Consider the following 20,936-nt stretch of genomic DNA (forward strand, 5'->3'; position numbering starts at 1 on the left):
TTCTTTTGTTTGTCTGGTTGCTGTGGCTAGGAACTTCCCATACTTTGGTGAGTAACAGTGGCGAGAGTGGGCATCCTCATCTTGTTCCAGATTTGAGTGGGAAGGCTTTCATCTTTTCTCCATCGAGTATTACATTTGCTGTGAGTTTGTCATAAATGGCTTTTTTTATGTTACGGTATGTTCCCTCTAGACACACTTTGGCAAGAATTTTTAGGGTGAGTGGATGTTGGACTTTGTCAAATGATTTTTCTGCATCTATTGAGATGATCATGTGGTTTTTGACTTTTCTTTTGTTAATGTGGTGTTTGATGTTGATTGATTTGCACATGTCGAACCATCCTTGTGAACCTGGAGTGAATCCATCCTGGTCGTGGTGTATGATCTTTTTGATATGTTGGATTCAGGTGGCCAAAATTTTGTTGAGAATTTTCAAGTCTATATTCATCAAAGATATTGGCCTATAGTTTTCTTTGTTGGTGGTATCTCTGTCTGGTTTTGGAATTAGGGTTATGGTGGCATCATAGAATGTCTTTGGGAGTGTTCCTTCTTCTGCAACCTTTTGAAAAAGTTTAAGGAGGGTGGGTGTAAGTTCCTCTTTGTATGTTTGGTAGAATTCTCCTGTGAAGCCATCTGGTCCTGGGAATTTTATTTGTAGGGAGTGTTTTTATGACACACTCAATTTCATTTCTAGTGATCAGGGTGCTCAGTTGATCTATTTCTTCTTGATCCAGTTTTGGAAGGCTGTATAAGTCTCTAGAAAGGTGTCTGTTTCTTCTAGTTTGTCAAACTTGTTGACATATAATTGTTGAGAGTATTCTCTCATGGTTTGTTTGTTTTTTTTTTTTTTTTTGGTATTTTTGTAGTTTCCGTTGTGACGTCTCCTTTTTCATTTCTGACTTTATTTGGGTTTTTTCCTCTCCTCTTCTTGGTGAGTCTGGCAAGAGGTTTGTCAATTTTGTTGACTGTTTCAAAGAACCAGGTGTTAGTTTTATTGATTTTTTCTATTGTTTTTTGAATGTCTGTTTTATGGATTTTCTCTCTGATCATTATGATTTCCTTCCTCTGCTGACTTTAGGTTTTGCTTGTTGTTCTTTTTCTAATTCATTTAGGTGGTGGGTTAAGTTGTCAACATGAGATTTTTCTTCTTTTTTGAGGAAGTCCTGTATTTCTCTGAACTTCCCTCTGAGCACTGCTTTTGTGGCATCCCATAGATTTTGAGTAGCTATGTCTTCATTATCATTTGTCTTGATGTATTTTTTAATTTCCTCCTTCTTTTTCTTTCTTTCTTTCTTTCTTTCTTTCTTTCTTTCTTTCTTTCTTTCTTTCTTTCTTTCTTTCTTTCTTTTTTGGTTTTTAGAGCCATATGTTGTGGCATATGCCAGCCTACACCACAGCCACAGCAATGCCAGATCCAAGCCACATCTGTGACCTACATCACAGCTCTCAGGAACACCTGATCCTTAACCTAATGAGTGAGGCCAGGGATTGAACCCAAGACCTCATTTTTCCTAGTAGGATTCATTTGCACTGCACCACAATGGAAACTCCTTAATTTCCTCCTTGATGTCCTCATTGACCCATAGGTTTTTTTAGTAGCATGTTGTTTCATCTCCATGTAGTAAGTTTTTTTCTCATTTCTTTTCCTGTGGGTGACTTCTAGTTTCATGCCATTGTGGTCAGAGAAGATACTTGAAGTAATTCCTATACTCTTAAATTTGTCGAGGTTAGCTTTGTGCCCCAGTATGTGATCGATCCTTGAGAATGTTCCATGTGCACTTGAGAAGAATGCATATTCTGATTTTTTTGGATGTAATGCCCTGATAATGTTAAGTCCAATGTTTCTAAAGTGTGTCCTTTAGGATCTCTGTTGCCTTATTGATTTTCTCTCGAGAGGATTGTCATTGATGTGAGTGGGGTGTTAAAGTCTCCTGCTATGATTGTATTCCCATAAATTTCTCCTTTTATGTCTCTTAGTATTTGTTATAGGTATCGAGATGCTCCTATATTAGGGGCATATATATAGAGGATTGTAATATCTTCTTCTTGAATGGATCCTTTTACCATTAAATGCTGTCCTTCTTTGTCTTTCTTTATGGCCTTCATTCTAAAGTTGATTTTGTCTGATATGAGTATTGCAACTCCTGCTCTCCTGTCTTGTCCATTGACATGAGATATCTTTTCCTGTCCCCTCACTTTCAAACTATATGTGCCCTTTTCCCTGCGGTGACTCTCTTGTAGACAGCAGATGGATGCTTTTTGCTTTTTTTAATCCAATCTACCACTCTGTGTCTTTTGATCAGAGAATTCAGTCCATTGACATTTAAGGTGATTCTTATTATTCCTATTCTTATTTAGACTTTTAGGGCCGCATCTGCAGCATATGGAGGTTCCCAGGCTAGGGGTCTAATTGGAGCTGTAGCTGCTGGCCTACACCACAGCTACAGCAAAGTGGGATCCAAGCAGTGTTTGTGACCTATACCACAGCTCACAGCAACGCTGGATCCTTAACCAACTGAGCAAGGCCATGGATAGAACCGGCAACCTCATGATTCCTAGTCAGATTCATTTCCACTCTACCATGACAGGAAATCCAAGGTGATTATTGATAGATAGGTATTTATTGCCATTTTCTACCTGGTTTTCCTGTTGATTCTATGTTTCTCTTTTCTTCTCTTCCTTTTTTGGCTGCATGATTTCCATTTATTTTATGCTTGAGTACTTTTCTTTTCAGGTTTTGTGAATGTAATGTTCAGTTTTGATTTGGATTGCCCTGTTGTTAAAGTATGTTCTTAACCCCTTCCTATATCTGCTTGCTTTAGCCTGATGGTCACATAGCCTCGAACACCTCATTAAAATAAAAACAGAATCTATATTTTCTTAATTTCCTTCCCTACATTGTATGATTTTGAAGTCCTTTTTTTAACATCTTCATGTTTAGATCTATATGCTGACTTACTTAAGGGATTGCTTTCCAATTATGGTTCCTTCCATCCTATTTCTTCTTCCTTTTTTTTTTTTTTTTTTGTTTATTTAGAGATGCCCTTCCCGTATTTCTTTTTTTTTTTTTTTGTCTTTTTGCCTTTTCTAGGGCTGCTCCCGTGGCATATGGAGATTCCCAGGCTAGGGGTCCAATCAGAGCTGTAGCTGCCAGCCTACGCCAGAGCCACAGCAACACGGGATCCGAGCTGCATCTGCAACCTACACCACAGCTCACGGCAATGCCGGATCCTTAACCCACTGAGCAAGGCCAGGGATCGAACCTGCAACCTCATGGTTCCTAGTCAGATTTGTTAACCACTGCACCAAAACGGGAACTCCTCCGTATTTCTATTTGAATGGGTTTAGTATTGCTGTAGTCTTTCAGCTTTTGTTTGCTGGAGAAATTCTGTATTTTCCCTTCTATTTTAAATGATATTCTTGCTGGATAGAGTATTCTAGGTTGCAGATTTTTTTCCTCTCAGCCCTTGAAATCTATCTTGCCACTCTGTTCTGGCCTGTAGGGTTTCTACAGAGAAAAATAGCTGATAGCCTTATGGCTTTGCTTATCATTAATGCTTTGCTTTTCTCTTGCTGCCTTTAGAATCCTCTCTTGATCTTTAACTTTTGCCATTTTTCTTATGTTTTGGCGTGGGCCTGTTTGAGTTCACCTTGTTTGGGGCCCTCTGTACTTCCTGTATCTTCATATCAGTTTCCTTTAGATTTGGAAAGTTTTCAGACATCATTTCTTCAAACACATTTTCAATCCCCCCTTTTTTTCTTCTCCTTCTAGAATTCCTATTATTTGTAGATTGGCCTGCTTTATATTATCCCACAGATATCTTATATTGCTTTCATGTTTTTTCATTTGGTTTCCTGTCTGCTGTCCTGATTGGGTGATTTCCATTATTCTGTCTTCCAAGTCACTAATTTCTCTGCATCATTCATTCTGCTTTTTAGTGCCTTTAGCTCAGTTTGCATCTCTGCACATGAATTTTCTAGTTTTTCATGGCTCCTTCTTATATTTTCTAGTTCCTTTCTAAAGGAATCTGCATTACTATTCATATCCTCTCTTAATTCCTTGATCAGCATTAGTTCCTTCAGTATTTTCACTATCTCCCTTTTGAACTCAATGTCTGTCAGACTTCAGAGGTCTGTTTCATTGTTGACTTCTTTAGGTGAATTCCTCTTTTCCTTTAACTGGGATTGGTTTCTGAGCGTCTTCATCTTGCTTATGTTTTTCTTTGTCTGTGAGTTTAGGGAAGCCAAACTGTAGTCTTGCAAGGCTACTTCTATGTATTCTTTTTTTGTGGGGGGGAGGGTGGCTATTTTTGGTGTGCGAGTTTGAATAGTTTCTGTCTCTTTCTTTGGTGTGAGCAGACTGTTATTTCCAGGACACTCAGTGTGTTTTCAGGGAGAAGGAGGAAGTGGGTAGGGCCAGCAGTCAGTGCCTGGTCATTGGGTTCAAAACAGCAGCAAGGACCTGCAGGAATGTGGTACAGGCTACTCATAGTTGCAGGGTCCGAGTAAGTGGTAATGAGCTCTAGGCAGATCTACGAGGAGTCCAGAGCATTTGGCAGTAGCAGCAGCAGTGTTCAATTGCAATGCCCTCCTCTGAGGTGATTGGAACCACAGGTGAGGTGGTGCTTGTTCAGGGACCCCTAGTGGGAGCGGGCCATGACTGCCTCTGGAGTCAGAGATAACTGTGGTGGTTTGCCCCCACCACATGCAGACCATACAAGAAGCACCCTGTTCTGCCTATCCCCCACAGGAGGTGCTGCGCCAGCTGCTCCTAGTTGTAGGGTCTTGGGAAGGGACAGATGACCATCTCTGGGTGCTGCCCAGAGCATTTGGCAATGGCAGCTGCAGGGCAGGTGTGTTCCCAGGGGAGTGAGAGCAAAAGTGTATGGTGCTTGGGTGCAGTGCCCTCTTCTTTTTGCCAACCCCTGAGGTGACTGCAGGTGGAGCCCACTCACATGTCCCCAGTGGTGGCAGGCCATGCTTCTCTCTGGCCTCTGAGGCAACTGCTGAGGCCTGTCCCTGCTGCCTGTAGATGGTGCAAGAGGCACCACACAGCACTCAGCCCCCTGATGCTCTTAGGCCACACAAGAGGTGCCTGACCACTGGCAGCCTGCAGAAGAAGTGCCCAGTCTCCCTTCGAGGAGCAAGAGGCTTCTCACCACCTGCTGGGAACCTGCACAGAGCCACCTGGTCCTCTGAGCCTGGGGCATGGGCAGCTCTGGTTCCTGGAGCTTCCTTTGGGTCCACCCATCCCCCTCCCTTCCCCAGCAATGGTGCCTGGCCTCTCGTGTGGGTTGGCCCTTCTCCTGGATTCCCTCTGCCCTGGCATTCCTCTCCTCAGCCTGTGCTGCACAGCTCCTTAGCCCCTCAGGCTGTCCCCACATGCCAGCCTCAGTCCTCTCCCCAGGACTCCCCTCTGGAGCCAGAGTCTCAGCACCCAGCCCCTGTCTGCGCATCTCCGGCTGGGGTGTCCCGGCCAGTGGTTCAGATGCAGCTCTCACTCTGCTTTGCCTTCCTCAGTCCAGCTGCTGTGCTTTTCGTGGTGACTTTGAGATTCCTCCATCTCAGCTTATCTCCCTGTCAGTTAGCTGCCTTCCCAGGAGGTGGGATCCTTTTCTCCTTCAGAGCTCCCTCTCAGGAATGCTAGTCCCGCCCTGATTCCTTTACCCTCTCTTTTTGTCTTTGGTTCTTCCCAGTTCTCTCAAGAGTTGCCCTTTTTGGAGGTTTAGGTTCCTCTGCCAGCAGGCAGTGGATGTTCTATGTGAGTCATTGTATGTGCAGATGTGTTTTTCTGATGTGTTTGTGGGAGAGGGTGAGCGTGTCCTCTTATGCCTCTGCTGCCTTACTCCAACACTGGATCCTTAACCCTCTGTGATGGAACATGCCTCCCAGGGGTCCCAAGGCGCCACCGATCCCTTTGCACCCCAGTGTGAACTCCTTGTTCTTTTGGATGCAGTGGTGAATAGGGTTGTTTTCATTCTTTTCCTGATGGTTCAGTATGAATGTTTAGAAATGCAGTGCCAGGAGTTCCCGTCGTGTTTCAGCAGAAATGAATCTGACTAGCACCCATGAGGACAAAGGTTTGCTCCCTGGCTTCACTCAGTGGGTTAAGGATCCCATGTTGCCATGAGCTGTGGTGTCAGTCACAGACTCGGCTCGGATCCTGCATTGCTGTGGCTCTGGTGTAGGCTGGCAGCTACAGCTCCAATTAGACCCCTAACTTGGGAACCTCCACATGCCAAGGATACTGCCCTAAAAAGACACACACAAAAAAAGGCAAGGCTCACAGATTTCAGCGAGTGGGGTGGTTTCGAGTGGGGAGAGAGCCCTGGGAGAACTTGAGATAGGCTTATCCCCACCTGCAGTGCTTCTCAGTGTACTGAGAGGGAGAGGGTTAAGGAAGTCATGCTGGCAAATGCCCCAAGGCCAGTGGGGACAGGGGGTCTGTATTAGGAAACAGTAGGAAAAGTGGAGCATTGGTCTCAGAGCACATGGCCACCAGATGGTGCCAGACACCAGCAGAGTCCCTCTGCAGCTCCCTGGCTGTGCCTTCAGGCTCAGAGATGGGGTTGGAGACAGGTGGGTTGAACCTCATGGAAGTGCCCAGGGCCTTGCACCTGGGTACATGCAGCCTCTGATACTCTGGCCCTCTTTGCCTCAACTCAGAGAGGGGACATAGTTCCCCTTTCACACCTGTGGTTCCATTCCTGTCTGGTTGGGCAGCCCAGTGCCTAGAGAGTTGGACAGGCTATCAGGGGGCTCTGAGGGCCCTTTGATGACTTGGAGGCAGCATTCTTGGTCCAGATGTACCTGGCTTGAATCCTGGCGGTGCAGCTTCCTAGAATCAGGCTGGCATGGAGTTTGGCTTCTGGTCATGAGCACAGTGTGTCTGTGTGGTGGTATTTTGGGGGCAGGCTGCGCTCATCCCTGTGCCCTTTCTCTCCAGAGAGCTCCACACTCGCCTTCTTCCTTCTCCGTCTGAGCCTCTTCCTCCTCTGTGGCACCCTCGTTAGAAGGAAGCTACCTGAATCCAGGTCATGTGGATACAAGCTGGGTGGTCCTTGATTTGTCTGGATCTCAGGTCTGAAGGGTGCTGATGACTCAAAGCCTGCTCACTTGATTTAAAAAGAGGGGTTGCTGATTTCAGGGCATAGGGTGGTGTCGGGTTGGGTGAGAGGCCCAGCCAACTTTGCAACTGGTATTCATTTTGGGGCACTGAGAGGAGCAGGTAACTCACGCTGGCAGGTGCCCAAGGCCAGTGCAGACCAAGGTTCTGCTGTGGGAGGCGGAGGGAACTCTGCACGTCCAGTCTCTGTTGATCTTGCAGCCTGGGGGTCTATCACTGTACTTCGCACCTTATTGGAGTTTCCTTTCCCTTTGGCCAACAGCTCTTCTTTTAGCTCTCAGCCATGCTTCCTGCCTTGACCTGACTGCATTAGAGCAGTCCATGCTAGGAGTATCCTGCTGATAGCTGTTTGGTTCCCAGAACATGAAAGGCAGGTGTCTTGGTTCCCTTCTTGGGGCTCTTCAGGCAGCATGGTTGGGAGCACATCTTTTTGGATGGACTGCATCCCCTTCAGATGCTGGGTGAGTGTCTGTGGAAATCTAGGGGAGAACCTGACCTGATCGGCCCAGCAGGGACCCCAGGAGCTGCAGGCCCCTCAACCCCTCTGCCAACTTCAGAATGGCTTCCCCAGGGGAGATGCTTCACCAGGACGAAAAACACCTTGAGATAGCTCAGACTTGTGACAGCTTTGGTCACTAGGGGTGACTTGAGCCCAATGCTAAGGCCACTATGTCAACTGCCTCTCTTCCCTCTCTTTCTCTCTGAATTTTTGGTGTCTTTCTCTCACTCTTGTTTCCACTTTCTCCCCATTTTATGCTCAGCCCTCTCTCTCTCTCCCTGTCTGTCTTCCTTTTGGTCTCTGTCTCCTCTGTTTTTGTTGCTGGTGGACGGTGGAAAAAGCCTCCTCTTTTTGTGGTCGCCCAGTAGAAGCACTGGAGCATGGGGGTAGGTGGGGTTGGGGCCAGGATGTGCATTACAACCTGGGGAAGTGTGCAAAGTCTGTTCCCAGGGGTGAACCCAGTTTGGCCATCCCACGTCCTATCTGAATGACCAGGACTCAGCTTCCCACTAGGAGCATCTTTAGACACGGAAAGCCAGGAAGCCCAGGAGAGCCCGAGGGGTTTGAGAAGCCAAGGCAAAGACAGCTGGTCTTTCCCTCTCTTTCTTTGTTGTTTCAGGTGCAACCCTGATCATGCAGAACCCAGAGTCCTGCAAGGCAGGGAGAGCAGAGCACGACGATGCGTGGACAATGGAAAGGTGTGACAACGCATTCTGGGGAGGGGAAAAGTGTTAACCTTGGGATTCACTCTCAGATTTTGGAATAGAGAAAATACTCTTGCCACCCAATTCTGCAGCACCGCATCTTCCTTCTGTGGACAAAGAAATGTTTCTCTTGGCCTTTGCCGAAAAATCTGCACGTTCATGCCTTCTCTCATGTTTCCTATCTCTGCCTTCCATACTTGGGTATGCCATTCTTTATCCTCCCAAGGGATCCATTAACACAAAACACACTTGCTTTGCAATCAAAGTGTACTTTATTAAAATTACTTTTACAGTTTTTATCTGTGTCTCATTCGGTGTCACTCTACATGTTTTAAAAATACCAACTCCAGGCATGGGATATAAAGAAACATGTCAGAGACATGAGGAGGGAAAAGGTGAGATATGGATGTTCCAGCAGCCAGGGTCTGGGCATGCAAGGCTCGGCCAACCATGTCATCCTGAAAGAGGGAGCATGACAGAGTTCCCATGGTCAAAGGTACAAACCGACATGAGGCCACAGAATCCTTGGAAAGAAACTGGCTTGAGGGCAGTTGGTCAGGACTAAATCCACAGTCCCCTTCTTCAGTCAGGACTGATGCGGGTGACAGGACAGGGGTTGGACACTAGGGTGACTGCCTGACTCCAGTGCATTAAGTTCTACCTCTGCTTAAGGGGGCTTTCCTATACCTGTGTTTATTTTATCGAAAACTAGTTTTAAAAAAAGCAAATGGATAGGTAACAATTATTTAATACACAATCTTACATTCTACCAAAATCTTATATACCAAGTAGTAAACATGTATCAGAACTTAATACTAAATCTAGACAATAAAGAACTAAGCTTATACTAAAGTTGGCTCGTAATAGATGAAGAGTGAGGTCAATCTTGTATCCTGGTCAAGATGGAAACTTTTGGACTCTTCCAGTCCCAGGCTGAGGCTTCAAGGTGTCCCAGAGGAGTCTGCAACACAAACACAGGGATGCCATCACCGAGGAGGTGCAGAGTCAGATGGAAGGAGGGCTCCCCTGGGTGGATGTGTGGGTCCGTCAGGCTCCTCAGGGCCTGGAACTCCCCAGGGCTCAGATCCCCGTGGCACTGCCGTCTATGCTGTGCTTAGCTGAGGAGGTTTTCTGTTAGCAAAGAGGGAATACAATTGTCCTCCAGGAGCGAGTTCCCTGTGCATTGGGCTGGGCAGCCTTCAAGGGACTGATCCCTGCACAGTGAAACAGATGCAGCGGAAAGGGGAGGCTCCGGGAGACAAGGATGTAGTCCCTCCCAGTGGGGCCCTGGGAGGAGCAGGACATCTGATAACCCAAGGGAAGGGGTAACCAGCCCCTTCAGCCCATACTTTATACCACTAACCATGAGACCTGCGTGGCAGAAATGGACAGAGGCCTGAAGACCTCCTTTTACCCTGAGAATGCTTTCTACCTCCTGGCCATTCTCGCTTGTGCTTTTCGGGGGGGGGGGGGGGGGGAAGAAGTGGAGAAATCAGTCTTCCTGTATTCAGACTATACTACAAAGCTACAGTCATTAAACTCTATGATCCTGGTGAAAAAGCAGCAACACTGATCAGTCAGAAAGCCCAGAAATAAACCCAAGCACCAAGGGTCAACTGCTCTATGGCAAAGGAGGCAAGAACATACACTGGAGGAAAGACAGTGTCTTCCATCAGTGGTGCTGGGAAAACCGGACAGGTACCTGTCAAAAGTGCAGTGAGAACATTCACTAACACCATACACAGAAATAAACTCCAAATGGCTGGGCGACCTCCATGTAAGGCCAGATACTAGAAAACCCCTAGAGAACAACAGGCAGAATGCTCTTGGACATAAATCGCATCAAGATCTTGTTTGATATGCCTCCTAGAATAATGACAATAAAAACACAACTAAATCAGTAGGAACTAATTAAGCTCAAAAGCGTTTGCACAGCAAAGGAGACCTTTTTTTAAAAAAGAAAAACTCCACAGAATGGGAGAGAATATTTTTTTTTTTTTACTTTCCCACTGTACAGCAAGGGGGTCAGGTTATCCTTACATGTATACATTGCAATTACAGTTTTTCCCCCACCCTTTGTTCTGTTGCAACATGAGTATCTAGACATAGTTCTCAATGCTATTCAGCAGGATCTCCTTGTAAATCTATTCTAGGAGAGAATATTTGTACATGATTCACCCACCAATGGCTTTACCTTCAAAATAGAGAAACAACACATACAACTCAACCACCACCACAAAAACCAAACAACTCAATGCAAAAAGAGCCGGAAGACCTAAAGAGACATTTCTCCAGATGAGGCTTAGGGACGGCCAATAGGCACATGAAGAGATGCTCAACCTTGCTTGGTACGAGGGGACTACACATCAAAACTGCAGCGAGGGACCACCCCACACCTGTTAGAATGGCCGTCATTAAGAAGTTGATAGATAACAAATGCTGGAGGGGGTGTGGAGAAAGAGGAACCCTCCTACACTGTTGGTGGCAGTGGAAATCAGTGTGACCACTCTGGAAAAGAGTATGGGGGTTCCTCAGAAAACTCAATACAGTACTACCCTATATGATCCAGCGATCCCACACCTGGGCATCTATCCAGACAAAACTTTCATTCAAAAAGACACATGCTCCTGTGGAGTTCCCATCGTGGCTCAGTGGTTAACGAATCCGACTAGGAACCATGAGGTTGCGGGTTCAATCCCTGGCCTTGCTCAGTGGGTTAAGGATCCGGCGTTGCCATGAGCTGTGGTGTAGTTTGCAGACACAGCTCGGATCCTGCATTGCTGTGGCTGTGGTGTAGGCCAGCAGCTCCAGCTCCGATTTGACCCCTAGCCTGGGAACCTCCATATTCCACGGGAGCGGCCCAAGAAATGGTAAAAACACAAAAAAATGAAAAACAAAAAAACCCCCAAACCCCTCTCAAAAAACACATGCCCCTGTATGTTCATGGCACAATTCACAAGAGCCAAGGCATGGAAGCAATCTAAATGTCCACCAACAGATGGATGGATGAAGACGATGGGGTACACATATACAATGTCGTACCACTCAGCTTTGTACAAGAAAGAAACAATGCCATTGGCAGCAACAGCGATGCCACTAAAGTTATCATGGTATGTGGCACAAGTCAGAAAGACAATGACAAATACCACATGACATCACTTCCATGCAGAAGCCAAGACAGGGCACAAAGGAACATATCTCCAGAACAGAAACAGACTCACAGATCTAGAGGACAGACGTGTGGGGAGCCAAGGGGGAGGGGAGAGGAAGTGGGATGGACTGGGAATTTGGGGTTGGTCGATGCAAACGCTTACATTTAGGATGGATAAGCAATGAGGCCCTACGCTGTAGCACAGGGAACTGTATTCAGTCTCTTTGGAGAGAACACAATGGAACATAAGAAGAGAAAAATAATGTATAAATAGGTGTGACTGGGTCCCTTTGCTGTACAGCAGAAATAGGTACAAAAATACCTCACTTCTTCAAAAAATACTTCATGTATATATAGGAGTCACACTCAGCCATAAGAAAGAATGAAGCCATGCAATTTGCAGCAACATGGACAGACCTAGAGATTATCATACTACGTGAAGTAAGTTAGACAAAGATGAAAGTTCTAACACTTCTATGCTGAATCTGAAACATGACTACAATCCAGCTTTTTTACAAAACTGAAACAACGCACAGACATGGGAAGCAAACTTCCATTAGCAAAGGGGAAAGGGAAAGGAAGGGAAGGGATCAATTGGGAGTGTGAGATTAATAGAGAAGCAACAAGGATTCACTGTGTAGCACATGGAACTCTATGCAATATCTTCTCATAACCTGTAAAGAAAAAGAATTTGAAGCTGTACACCTGAAACTAACACAATACAGTAAATAATCTATAGCGAAAGAAATTCAATAAATATTTTTCAGTATTAAGAGTTTCAAAAAATCATGAAGATGTGGTAGTAGAAATATAAATTTATCTTTTTATTCTATTGCTGCATGAAAAGTATATAGAAGAAAGGTATTCTCTTTTTCTTTTTTCAGCCACACCTGCAGCATATGGACGTTCATGGGCTAGGGGTCAGGGACAAGCTGCCTCTGCAGGCCTAAAACAGATGCCACAAGGTGGGATTTGAATCGCCTTTGCAATGTATGCCACAGCTTGCAGCAATGCCAGATTCTTCAACTGACTGAGCGAGGCCAGGGATTGAACCTGCATCTTCATGGACACCATGTCCTGTTTTTAACCCACTGAGCCACAGCAGGAACTCTGAGAAGACAATGCTTTTGAAAGTGTACTAAAACAAGTTACATTCATGTTATTAGATGACACAGTGAAAAGTCACTGAAAGGAATACAACAAATTTGAATCCTAGCCTTTCACTTTTCCCAAGAGAACACAGAACTGAATTGCCTCAGGGGTTGCTGCATTTGAACTTGTCATCTATGTCAAAGAATTTACAGAAATTCCAACCTCAGTTTGAGAATGGGTGGCATGGGATGGCCCAGGCCATCCCTGGGCCTTACAGAGACTGAGGGAAGACCCAGACCCTGGAAATTCCCACTCAGGTCGGGATCCTGCCATGTCTTCTGTGTGATGCCAGGAGCACTAAGCATCCACAAGGATGCAGGGCTGGGCCAGGTGAGCCACTCTTCGTACATGAGCACTGAGGGATAGATGCCTTCATCTTGATTGTTTTCTGGAGCCCCGACATGAGGGAGGCCTTAGAGAGGCTGACACAAACTCAGAGGGAAAGGACCCTGTGTCACTTCTCTCAGGCTGAGATTGGTTCAGTACAGACCCGATGTGAATGCTCACCACCTGCCTCCATTTGGCCTGAGCCTCGGGGACCTGGGAGGGAGGAGACCAGGGCCAGGCTAGGAAGGGACACAGGGTCAACATGACTGGGATTTGGGGATCAGGGGATAGCAGTCTGATGGGAAGAGGGGGATCCAACAGGAGCTGTGACCACCTGGTCCTGCTGCCAGAGGCTCTGTCTGGGACATGGTCAATCCCAGGAGATGAGGTCACAGGGCCAGGAGAGAAAGGGTCTGAAGCAAGGCCAGCAGCTCCTTCACACAGTCCCCCAAATTCCTGCTGGCCAGGGGTGGTCTCTTTGGGCAGCTGGACATGGACCTCTCCCAGAGGGGAGGAGAGTCATGACAGCAGCCTGGGGTCAGCTGTGCAGGTGGACAGGACTCAAGGGTACTGGATCCTATGCAGCAACCCCAGATGACTTCTCCTTTATTTTATTCTATACTATTTTTGTCTTTTTCTTTATTCTAGGGCAACTCTGACAGGATATGGAGGTTCCCAGGCTAGGGACAAAATGGGAGCTGCAGCTGCCAGTCGAAACCACAGCCACGAAATACAGGATGCAAGCTGTATCTGCGACAAACACCATAGCTCACAAAAATGCTGGATATTCAAGACACCGAGTGAGGCAAGGGATCGAACCCACAATCTCATGGTTCCTAGTTGGATTCCTTAACCACTGGAACTCCAAGTATGCCTCCTTTAACTCATCCAACTCTGCGAACATCCCTTCCCTCAGGACACACCGTGAGGACACAATAGGACAGGGAGGCCAGAAATCCCAAACATGCAGAGCCAGAGAGCTGCCTTCTCACCCACCACCTGACACTCACTCGACCAACTTGGTCTCCAGGGTCAAGGTGCCACCACTTCAGGTGCCACCACTTCAGGTCCCTCAAGGCCAATAAAGGAAACCAAGTCAACAGCTCTTGTGCACTGGGCCCTCACGGTGCCAATCACAAAGCAAACTTGCACAACGGGCAGAGACCAAAGCAGGAAGGAGCAGCTTTGGGAGGGAAAATCGATTCTCCCTCTCAAAGAAAAGGAGAGAGGAATACAAACACAGCACCACAAAGACCAGGGACCCAAGTCTTCTTCGTGGTATCCATTTCACAGGGGAAAACACCACAGCAGAGTGCCACTCATTAGGCCACCCACCCACCCACCCGCCAAGTCCTATCCCCCACTTCCTCCCTCTCCCGGCAGCAGGCGGAACCCAGGTGCTCCCAGGAACCCTCTCCCACTGGATCCCAGCTGCGTGCTCTTCCCTACCTGCAGCCTCCTCATCCTGGCGGCTGCTCAGGCTCTCCACCACTGAGTCTGTAGAAACACACCATCAGGGGAATCAAGGAGTTAGAAAGAGTGGCCCTCCCGTTTCTCCGGCTTCCCTGAGGTGACTACGGGTACAGAGCATCACCCTGGTTTTTCCTCCAGGTGCCCAGACCTTCCTTCTGCTCCATGGACTGAGACCCTTCCACACAAGGTGAGCACAGATGCCAACATTCAGGCATCTCATATCTGCTCCCTCTCCTTATTAAAGTAGGCGGTGAACATCTTCACATCAATTTCTTTCTGTTTTTAAGTTTCAGACTCACCTGCCCCACACTCCAAGCAGCAGGCGTCACCCAAGTGTCCCGGGATCCCTCTCCCATTGGCTCCTACCTGAGAGCTGTTCTTACCTGTATCACTTTCATCATGGTTGCTGTCACTCAGACTCTCCATGAAACATACTGCAGAGACACAGACATAAGGAATCAAGGTGTTAGAGCCTGTCCCCCACACGTATCCCCTACTTAGGGTTGTTTGCGGCCACACAGCACCACCCTGGCTTGTCCTCCGTGTGCTCAGAACTTCCCTCTGCTCTACGGCCTCAGAAGCTTCCATAAAACACTGGCCACAGTGGCAAACCTTCAGAGATCGTGGGCTGCTGAGGGATGGAGCCTTACACATCTCCCTTCTACGAGTCCATCTGGAGGCCTCAGCTCCAGGGTGACACACCTGAAATTCCAGCTGCATGGACACACTTGTGTGGTGGCCCCTGGGAGTGAACCATAGGCTGCTTTATTCTGTTCACTGCAAGAGGCAGACCTAACTACTGACTGAACTCAATTAAGCAGAAATGGCTCCTTCTGGCCAGTGGCTGGCACACTGTGGACAGCAGCTCTACAGAAACACTGAGGAGAAAGGGACCACTGCCCGTGAGGTTCACCTCCAAAACATATATAAAGAAAACTCATACACCTCCACAACAACAACAGCAAAGAAACCACCCAGGAGTTCCCGTCAGGGCACAGCGGAAACGAATCCGACTAGGAACCACGAGCTTGCGGGGTTGATCCCTGGCCTCGCTGAGGGGGTTAAGGATCCAGCGTTGCCGAGAGCTCTGGTGTCGGTCGCAGATACGGGTGGAGAAAAGGCTCCCCCGCCCCAGCATTGCCGATGCGAACGTACACTGGTACAACCACTGTGGAAGACACCATGGAGGGTCCTGCGAAAACTGAACACAGCAGGGCATGCGACCTAGCAAGCCGAGCACCCTGGGAAATATCAGGACAAATGTATCCAGGAAAAAGACATATGCCCCTCTATGTTTATGGCAGCACTGTTCACAACAGCCAAGACAGGGAAGCCACCTCATGTCCACAGACAGATGAATGGCTCATGACGATGTGGTCCACATAGATGATGGAATTCACGACTCAGCCAGAAAATCGAAGAAGAAACCAATGCCACTCAAAACAATAGGGATGCATCGAGAGATTCTCGTGCAAAGTGAAGTACGTGACAAAGAGAAAGACGGATACCACCTGATCTCACTTAGAGGTGGAATCTAAAGCACGGCACAAAGGAACCTGTCCACAGAACCCACGGATGCAGAGAACAGACTTGTGGTTGTGAAGGGCACGGACTGGGAGTTTGGGGGCAGTTGATGCCAACTACGGCATTGAGAATGGAGAGACAACAAGGTCCTCCTGTTGCAGCACACGGAGGACGAGATCCAATCTCCTGAAATCGACCTGATCTCAGACGGCAATAATATCAAAAAAGGAACATACGTTAATGGACACACACGACTGGGGAATGTCGCTCCAGAGCAGAGAGTGAAACAACACTGTACCTCCATTAAAATAGAAACAAACAGAAAGGACAGTGTCTAACAATCCACTGAATGGAAAGACAACCTACAGAAGAGGATATTTGTAAATCTTGTATTTGAAACAGGGGCTCATATTTGGAATATATGGGAAACAACTACAAATCAATTGAATCAAAAGGCAAATGCCTCAGTTGTAGATGAGTGGAAGCCTGGGAGAGACCCACCGTCCAAGAAGACCACAGAGAGCAGCACACAGAGGGCATGTTTCCCAAAGTCGCCTATCACAATGGAAAGGCAAAGCAAAGGCACCTCGAGGTATCACCTCCCACCTGGTAGGACACGGAGTGTTTTCAAACCTGAACAGATGTTTGGGAAGATGTGACTGCCTGGGACTTCTGGACACTGTAGCAGGGAATGTCAACGGGGCCAGCCAGGATGGGAAACACCACGGCAGGACCCTGCAATCCCACTGCTGCATGGACATGTAAAGGAAGAACCATCAGTGTCGGGTAAAGAGACCTGCCATCCCAGGATCACGGCAGCGCCATACACAAGAGCCCAACAGAAACAGAGCCCCAGTGTCCACGGGCACACAGACTGAGAAAGACAACGGGGTGGATACAGACCATAGCAAGGTATTCCGTTGTCACAGAAGAAGGAAACCCTACCCATTGCAGCAATGCACAGAGAACTCCAGGACATTATTGACTGATTCACTTTTGGGCTTGAGGGCTGCCCCCGCAGCAGATGGAAATTCCCAGGCGAGGCGGCAAATCAGAGCTGTGGCCCCCGGCCGACAACACAGCCACAGCCAAGCTGGATACCAGCCGCGTCTGGGACCTCTGCCGCAGCTCACCGCAATGCGGGATTCTTCACCCACTGAGCAAGGCCAAGGGTCGAACCCGTGTCCTCATAGGTACTGGTCAGGTTCATGAGCTCTGAGCCTCAACAGGAACTCGCTGGAGGACATCACTTCAAGTGAAGCCAGTCAGACACAGAAGGACAAAGACTCTCTGATGTCATGCACATGAGGTGTCTGAAAGACGACTCCTGAGCAGAGGCTGGAAGGGTGGCTGCCCCGAGTGGGCAGGAGGTGCGGGGGGAGCACAGCGTTCACAACACTCCTCGGGACACTTACAACCTCAAGAGGCTCGAGTTCATGGCACATGTTTGAAACAACAGCATGAAAGTCTGCACCAAGCAGAGGGGGAAGAAAAGAGGAAACGAAAGACCAACAGAGGAAGGAAAGCCTTTTCCCCAAACCTTGCTCCCAGCGGGTGCAGGGAGAATGAGGGAATGGACAGTTAGCCTGCGGTCATCATGAGACTGTTCAACGAGAAACTGGACAGCTATGTGGTGCTAAGGCACAAGTGTCTCCCCACAAAACACACCCACTCACACTGGTTCACAATCACACCAACAGGCCCTCACACGCACACCCCCCCAATGTTCCCGGACACCTACCCCCACCATACAAAGAGCCTCCTTTCCTCCAGGGACCCGAGGACTTGGGATGGCCCTTTTGTGGGAAGTCAGTCTCTTTCACCCCATCCTTCACCCCCTTTCCCAGGAGGAACCCAGAATCAGGGTGTCTCTGCAACCAAAGGGGCAGGAAAGCACCCCCCGCCCTTCCTCAACACCTGGACTTCTCCTCAGCAGAGCCGGGTTCCAGAATACTTACGGCTTTCATCGTCCATCCCGTCCACCTGTGATGAGAGAAAAGAAAACACTGTGAGTGTCACAGCATCCTCTGCACTGTGGCCACAGGTCTTCCTGTGGTTGCGGACCGCAGGCACACAGACAGAAGGCAGAGTTGAGTCCGTTTCCCCAAAAGAAGACAGCAAAGACACCTGTGGAAAAGGCACCAGCTTTTCATGGAAGACCTCCCAAGTCCACGTTCATTTAAAAAACATTCAGGCTTCTTTGGAGTTCCCGTCGTGGCGCAGTGGTTAACGAATCCGACCAGGAACCATGAGGTTGCGGGTTCGATCCCTGGCCTTGCTCAGTGGGTTAAGGATCCGGCATTGCCGTGAGCTGAGGTGTAGGTTGCAGACGTTGCTCGGATCCCGCGTTGCTGTGGCTCTGGCGCAGGCCGGTGGCTACAGCTCCGGTTTGACCCTGAGCCTGGGAACCTCCATATGCCACAGGAGTGGCCCTAGAAAAGGCAAAAAGACAACAAAACAAAACAAAACAAAACATTCAGGCTTCTTCAAAGACAAATGCTCCCTATGTACACTTGGGAACTGATGTGGTCCCTTTTGCCAATGCCCCTTGGAAGGAGTTATTGGTTGGTACCAAACTTTGACTCAACATTCCTCCACAGAGGAATGTGCATATATCCTCTATAATGGACTTGCTCAGATTTCCTTTTCTGAAGTAGGCACATCCAAGAAGAAAGGAGGCACCTTTTTAAATCTCCGATCAAGAAAGGTGAGCTTACCTTGGGGGCAAGCTGGTCTTCCTGCTCAACCAGGTTGCTGGCTGGGGACTCCTCGTCATTTTCAAGGGATGGGCCCACCTCCTCCTCTGCCTCGTCAATGCAGGCAGCCTCCTCCTGCACCTTCTCAGTTCCCGGCCCCACCTCCTCCTCATTTGCCCCAGCCAGGGCCTCCTCCTCGGTCTTCTCACTCCCGCCGGCCTCCACAACATCATCGAGGGTTGCTAGGGGGACACACAGTCACTGTCAGCAAGGCGGTGGTGCTGCTCAGGAGGTACTCTGGGCACCTCACCTGACTGGACATGGGCTGGGAGTCAAGGGGTGGGGGTGGGATGAAGCATGGATGGAGCTTCTCTTGGCCCATCCTCCCGGGTAAACGTTTTGAAGGACGGCAGAGAGCACCTTGAAAGACCTGAGAAAGGGAGCCTCTGCCTCCCTTGCTAAAGGGAACCTCTCCGTGGCATATTCTCCATCTGAGAAATGGCCAACACGAGCATGCAGGCTCTGCTGCCATGACAGAGTCTCGTGAATCCTCCTGCCCATTTTCCTCTCCAGCCACATTCCTCCATCTTCTGAAATGGCAGGAGATCATTTCAGCTTCCCTACTCTTCCCACAGGGTGCTCCTGTGTTCACATGCCATCCTCTGGGATGTTTCGCCTCTTTTCTTTTCTTAGATACATAATGCTTCTCTTTGGAATACTTTGGCAATAGGAAACTCACGGGGAGAGCAGGCCTTCCCAATGCTATGTACTTTGCACCACTGTCCATAACAACTTTTCTCATCATAACTCATAGGACCTCTGCACCCATTCAGGAATGACTCCCCCTTCAGCCCTGCTGCCAGGTCTTGGCCATTTCTACTTTCCACCTCTGACACTCTGCCGAGTCTGGTTACCGCCTATATGTTGAGTTGCACGATATTTCCTTCTCTGTGCTGCCTGATTTCTCTATTTTTTTTTTCTACTGATACTTGTTGCTTTTTAGGGCCACACACATGCCATATGGAGGTTCCCAGGCTAGGGGTCTAATAGGAGCCGTAGCTGCCATTTTATGTCAGAGCCACAGCAAGGCAGGATCCCAGCTGCATCTGCCACCTACACCACAGCTCACGGCATTACTGGATCCTTAACTCACTGAGTGAGGCCAGCGATCGAACCCGCAATCTCATGGTTCCTAGTTGGATTCCTTAACCACTGGAACTCCAAGTATGCCTCCTTTAACTCATCCAACTCTGCGAACATCCCTTCCCTCAGGACACACCGTGAGGACACAATAGGACAGGGAGGCCAGAAATCCCAAACATGCAGAGCCAGAGAGCTGCCTTCTCACCCACCACCTGACACTCACTCGACCAACTTGGTCTCCAGGGTCAAGGTGCCACCACTTCAGGTCCCTCAAGGCCAATAAAGGAAACCAAGTCAACAGCTCTTGTGCACTGGGCCCTCACGGTGCCAATCACAAAGCAAACTTGCACAACGGGCAGAGACCAAAGCAGGAAGGAGCAGCTTTGGGAGGGAAAATCGATTCTCCCTCTCAAAGAAAAGGAGAGAGGAATACAAACACAGCACCACAAAGACCAGGGACCCAAGTCTTCTTCGTGGTATCCATTTCACAGGGGAAAACACCACAGCAGAGTGCCACTCATTAGGCCACCCACCCACCCACCCGCCAAGTCCTATCCCCCACTTCCTCCCTCTCCCGGCAGCAGGCGGAACCCAGGTGCTCCCAGGAACCCTCTCCCACTGGATCCCAGCTGCGTGCTCTTCCCTACCTGCAGCCTCCTCATCCTGGCGGCTGCTCAGGCTCTCCACCACTGAGTCTGTAGAAACACACCATCAGGGGAATCAAGGAGTTAGAAAGAGTGGCCCTCCCGTTTCTCCGGCTTCCCTGAGGTGACTACGGGTACAGAGCATCACCCTGGTTTTTCCTCCAGGTGCCCAGACCTTCCTTCTGCTCCATGGACTGAGACCCTTCCACACAAGGTGAGCACAGATGCCAACATTCAGGCATCTCATATCTGCTCCCTCTCCTTATTAAAGTAGGCGGTGAACATCTTCACATCAATTTCTTTCTGTTTTTAAGTTTCAGACTCACCTGCCCCACACTCCAAGCAGCAGGCGTCACCCAAGTGTCCCGGGATCCCTCTCCCATTGGCTCCTACCTGAGAGCTGTTCTTACCTGTATCACTTTCATCATGGTTGCTGTCACTCAGACTCTCCATGAAACATACTGCAGAGACACAGACATAAGGAATCAAGGTGTTAGAGC

The 20,936-nt window shown here is 48.4% G+C and overlaps 1 protein-coding gene across 2 annotated transcripts in view; it reads right to left on the reverse strand.

The window, feature by feature from the left end:
- Window positions 1-8,579: 8,579 nt before the first annotated feature.
- Window positions 8,580-20,936, reverse strand: part of LOC146398943 (uncharacterized) — a 64,885-nt gene continuing 52,528 nt past the window's right edge. For both annotated transcript variants that reach the window (XM_084980885.1, XM_084980886.1), the window contains 7 exons: window positions 20,847-20,897; window positions 20,440-20,487; window positions 18,671-18,891; window positions 17,912-17,936; window positions 14,813-14,863; window positions 14,406-14,453; window positions 8,580-9,287 (listed from right to left, as the gene is read on the reverse strand). In XM_084980885.1, coding sequence (XP_084837011.1) covers window positions 9,268-9,287; window positions 14,406-14,453; window positions 14,813-14,863; window positions 17,912-17,936; window positions 18,671-18,891; window positions 20,440-20,487; window positions 20,847-20,897 — 464 coding nt within the window. In that variant the 3' untranslated portion in view covers window positions 8,580-9,267. The remainder of the gene's footprint in view (window positions 9,288-14,405; window positions 14,454-14,812; window positions 14,864-17,911; window positions 17,937-18,670; window positions 18,892-20,439; window positions 20,488-20,846; window positions 20,898-20,936) is intronic.

Source organism: Sus scrofa, chromosome 10 (genome assembly GCF_054392235.1).
Source record: "Sus scrofa isolate SSC_HxYL_T2T_F1_AM1 chromosome 10, Sscrofa_HxYL_maternal_Yorkshire_Landrace_v2.0, whole genome shotgun sequence".
Taxonomy (NCBI): domain Eukaryota; kingdom Metazoa; phylum Chordata; class Mammalia; order Artiodactyla; family Suidae; genus Sus; species Sus scrofa.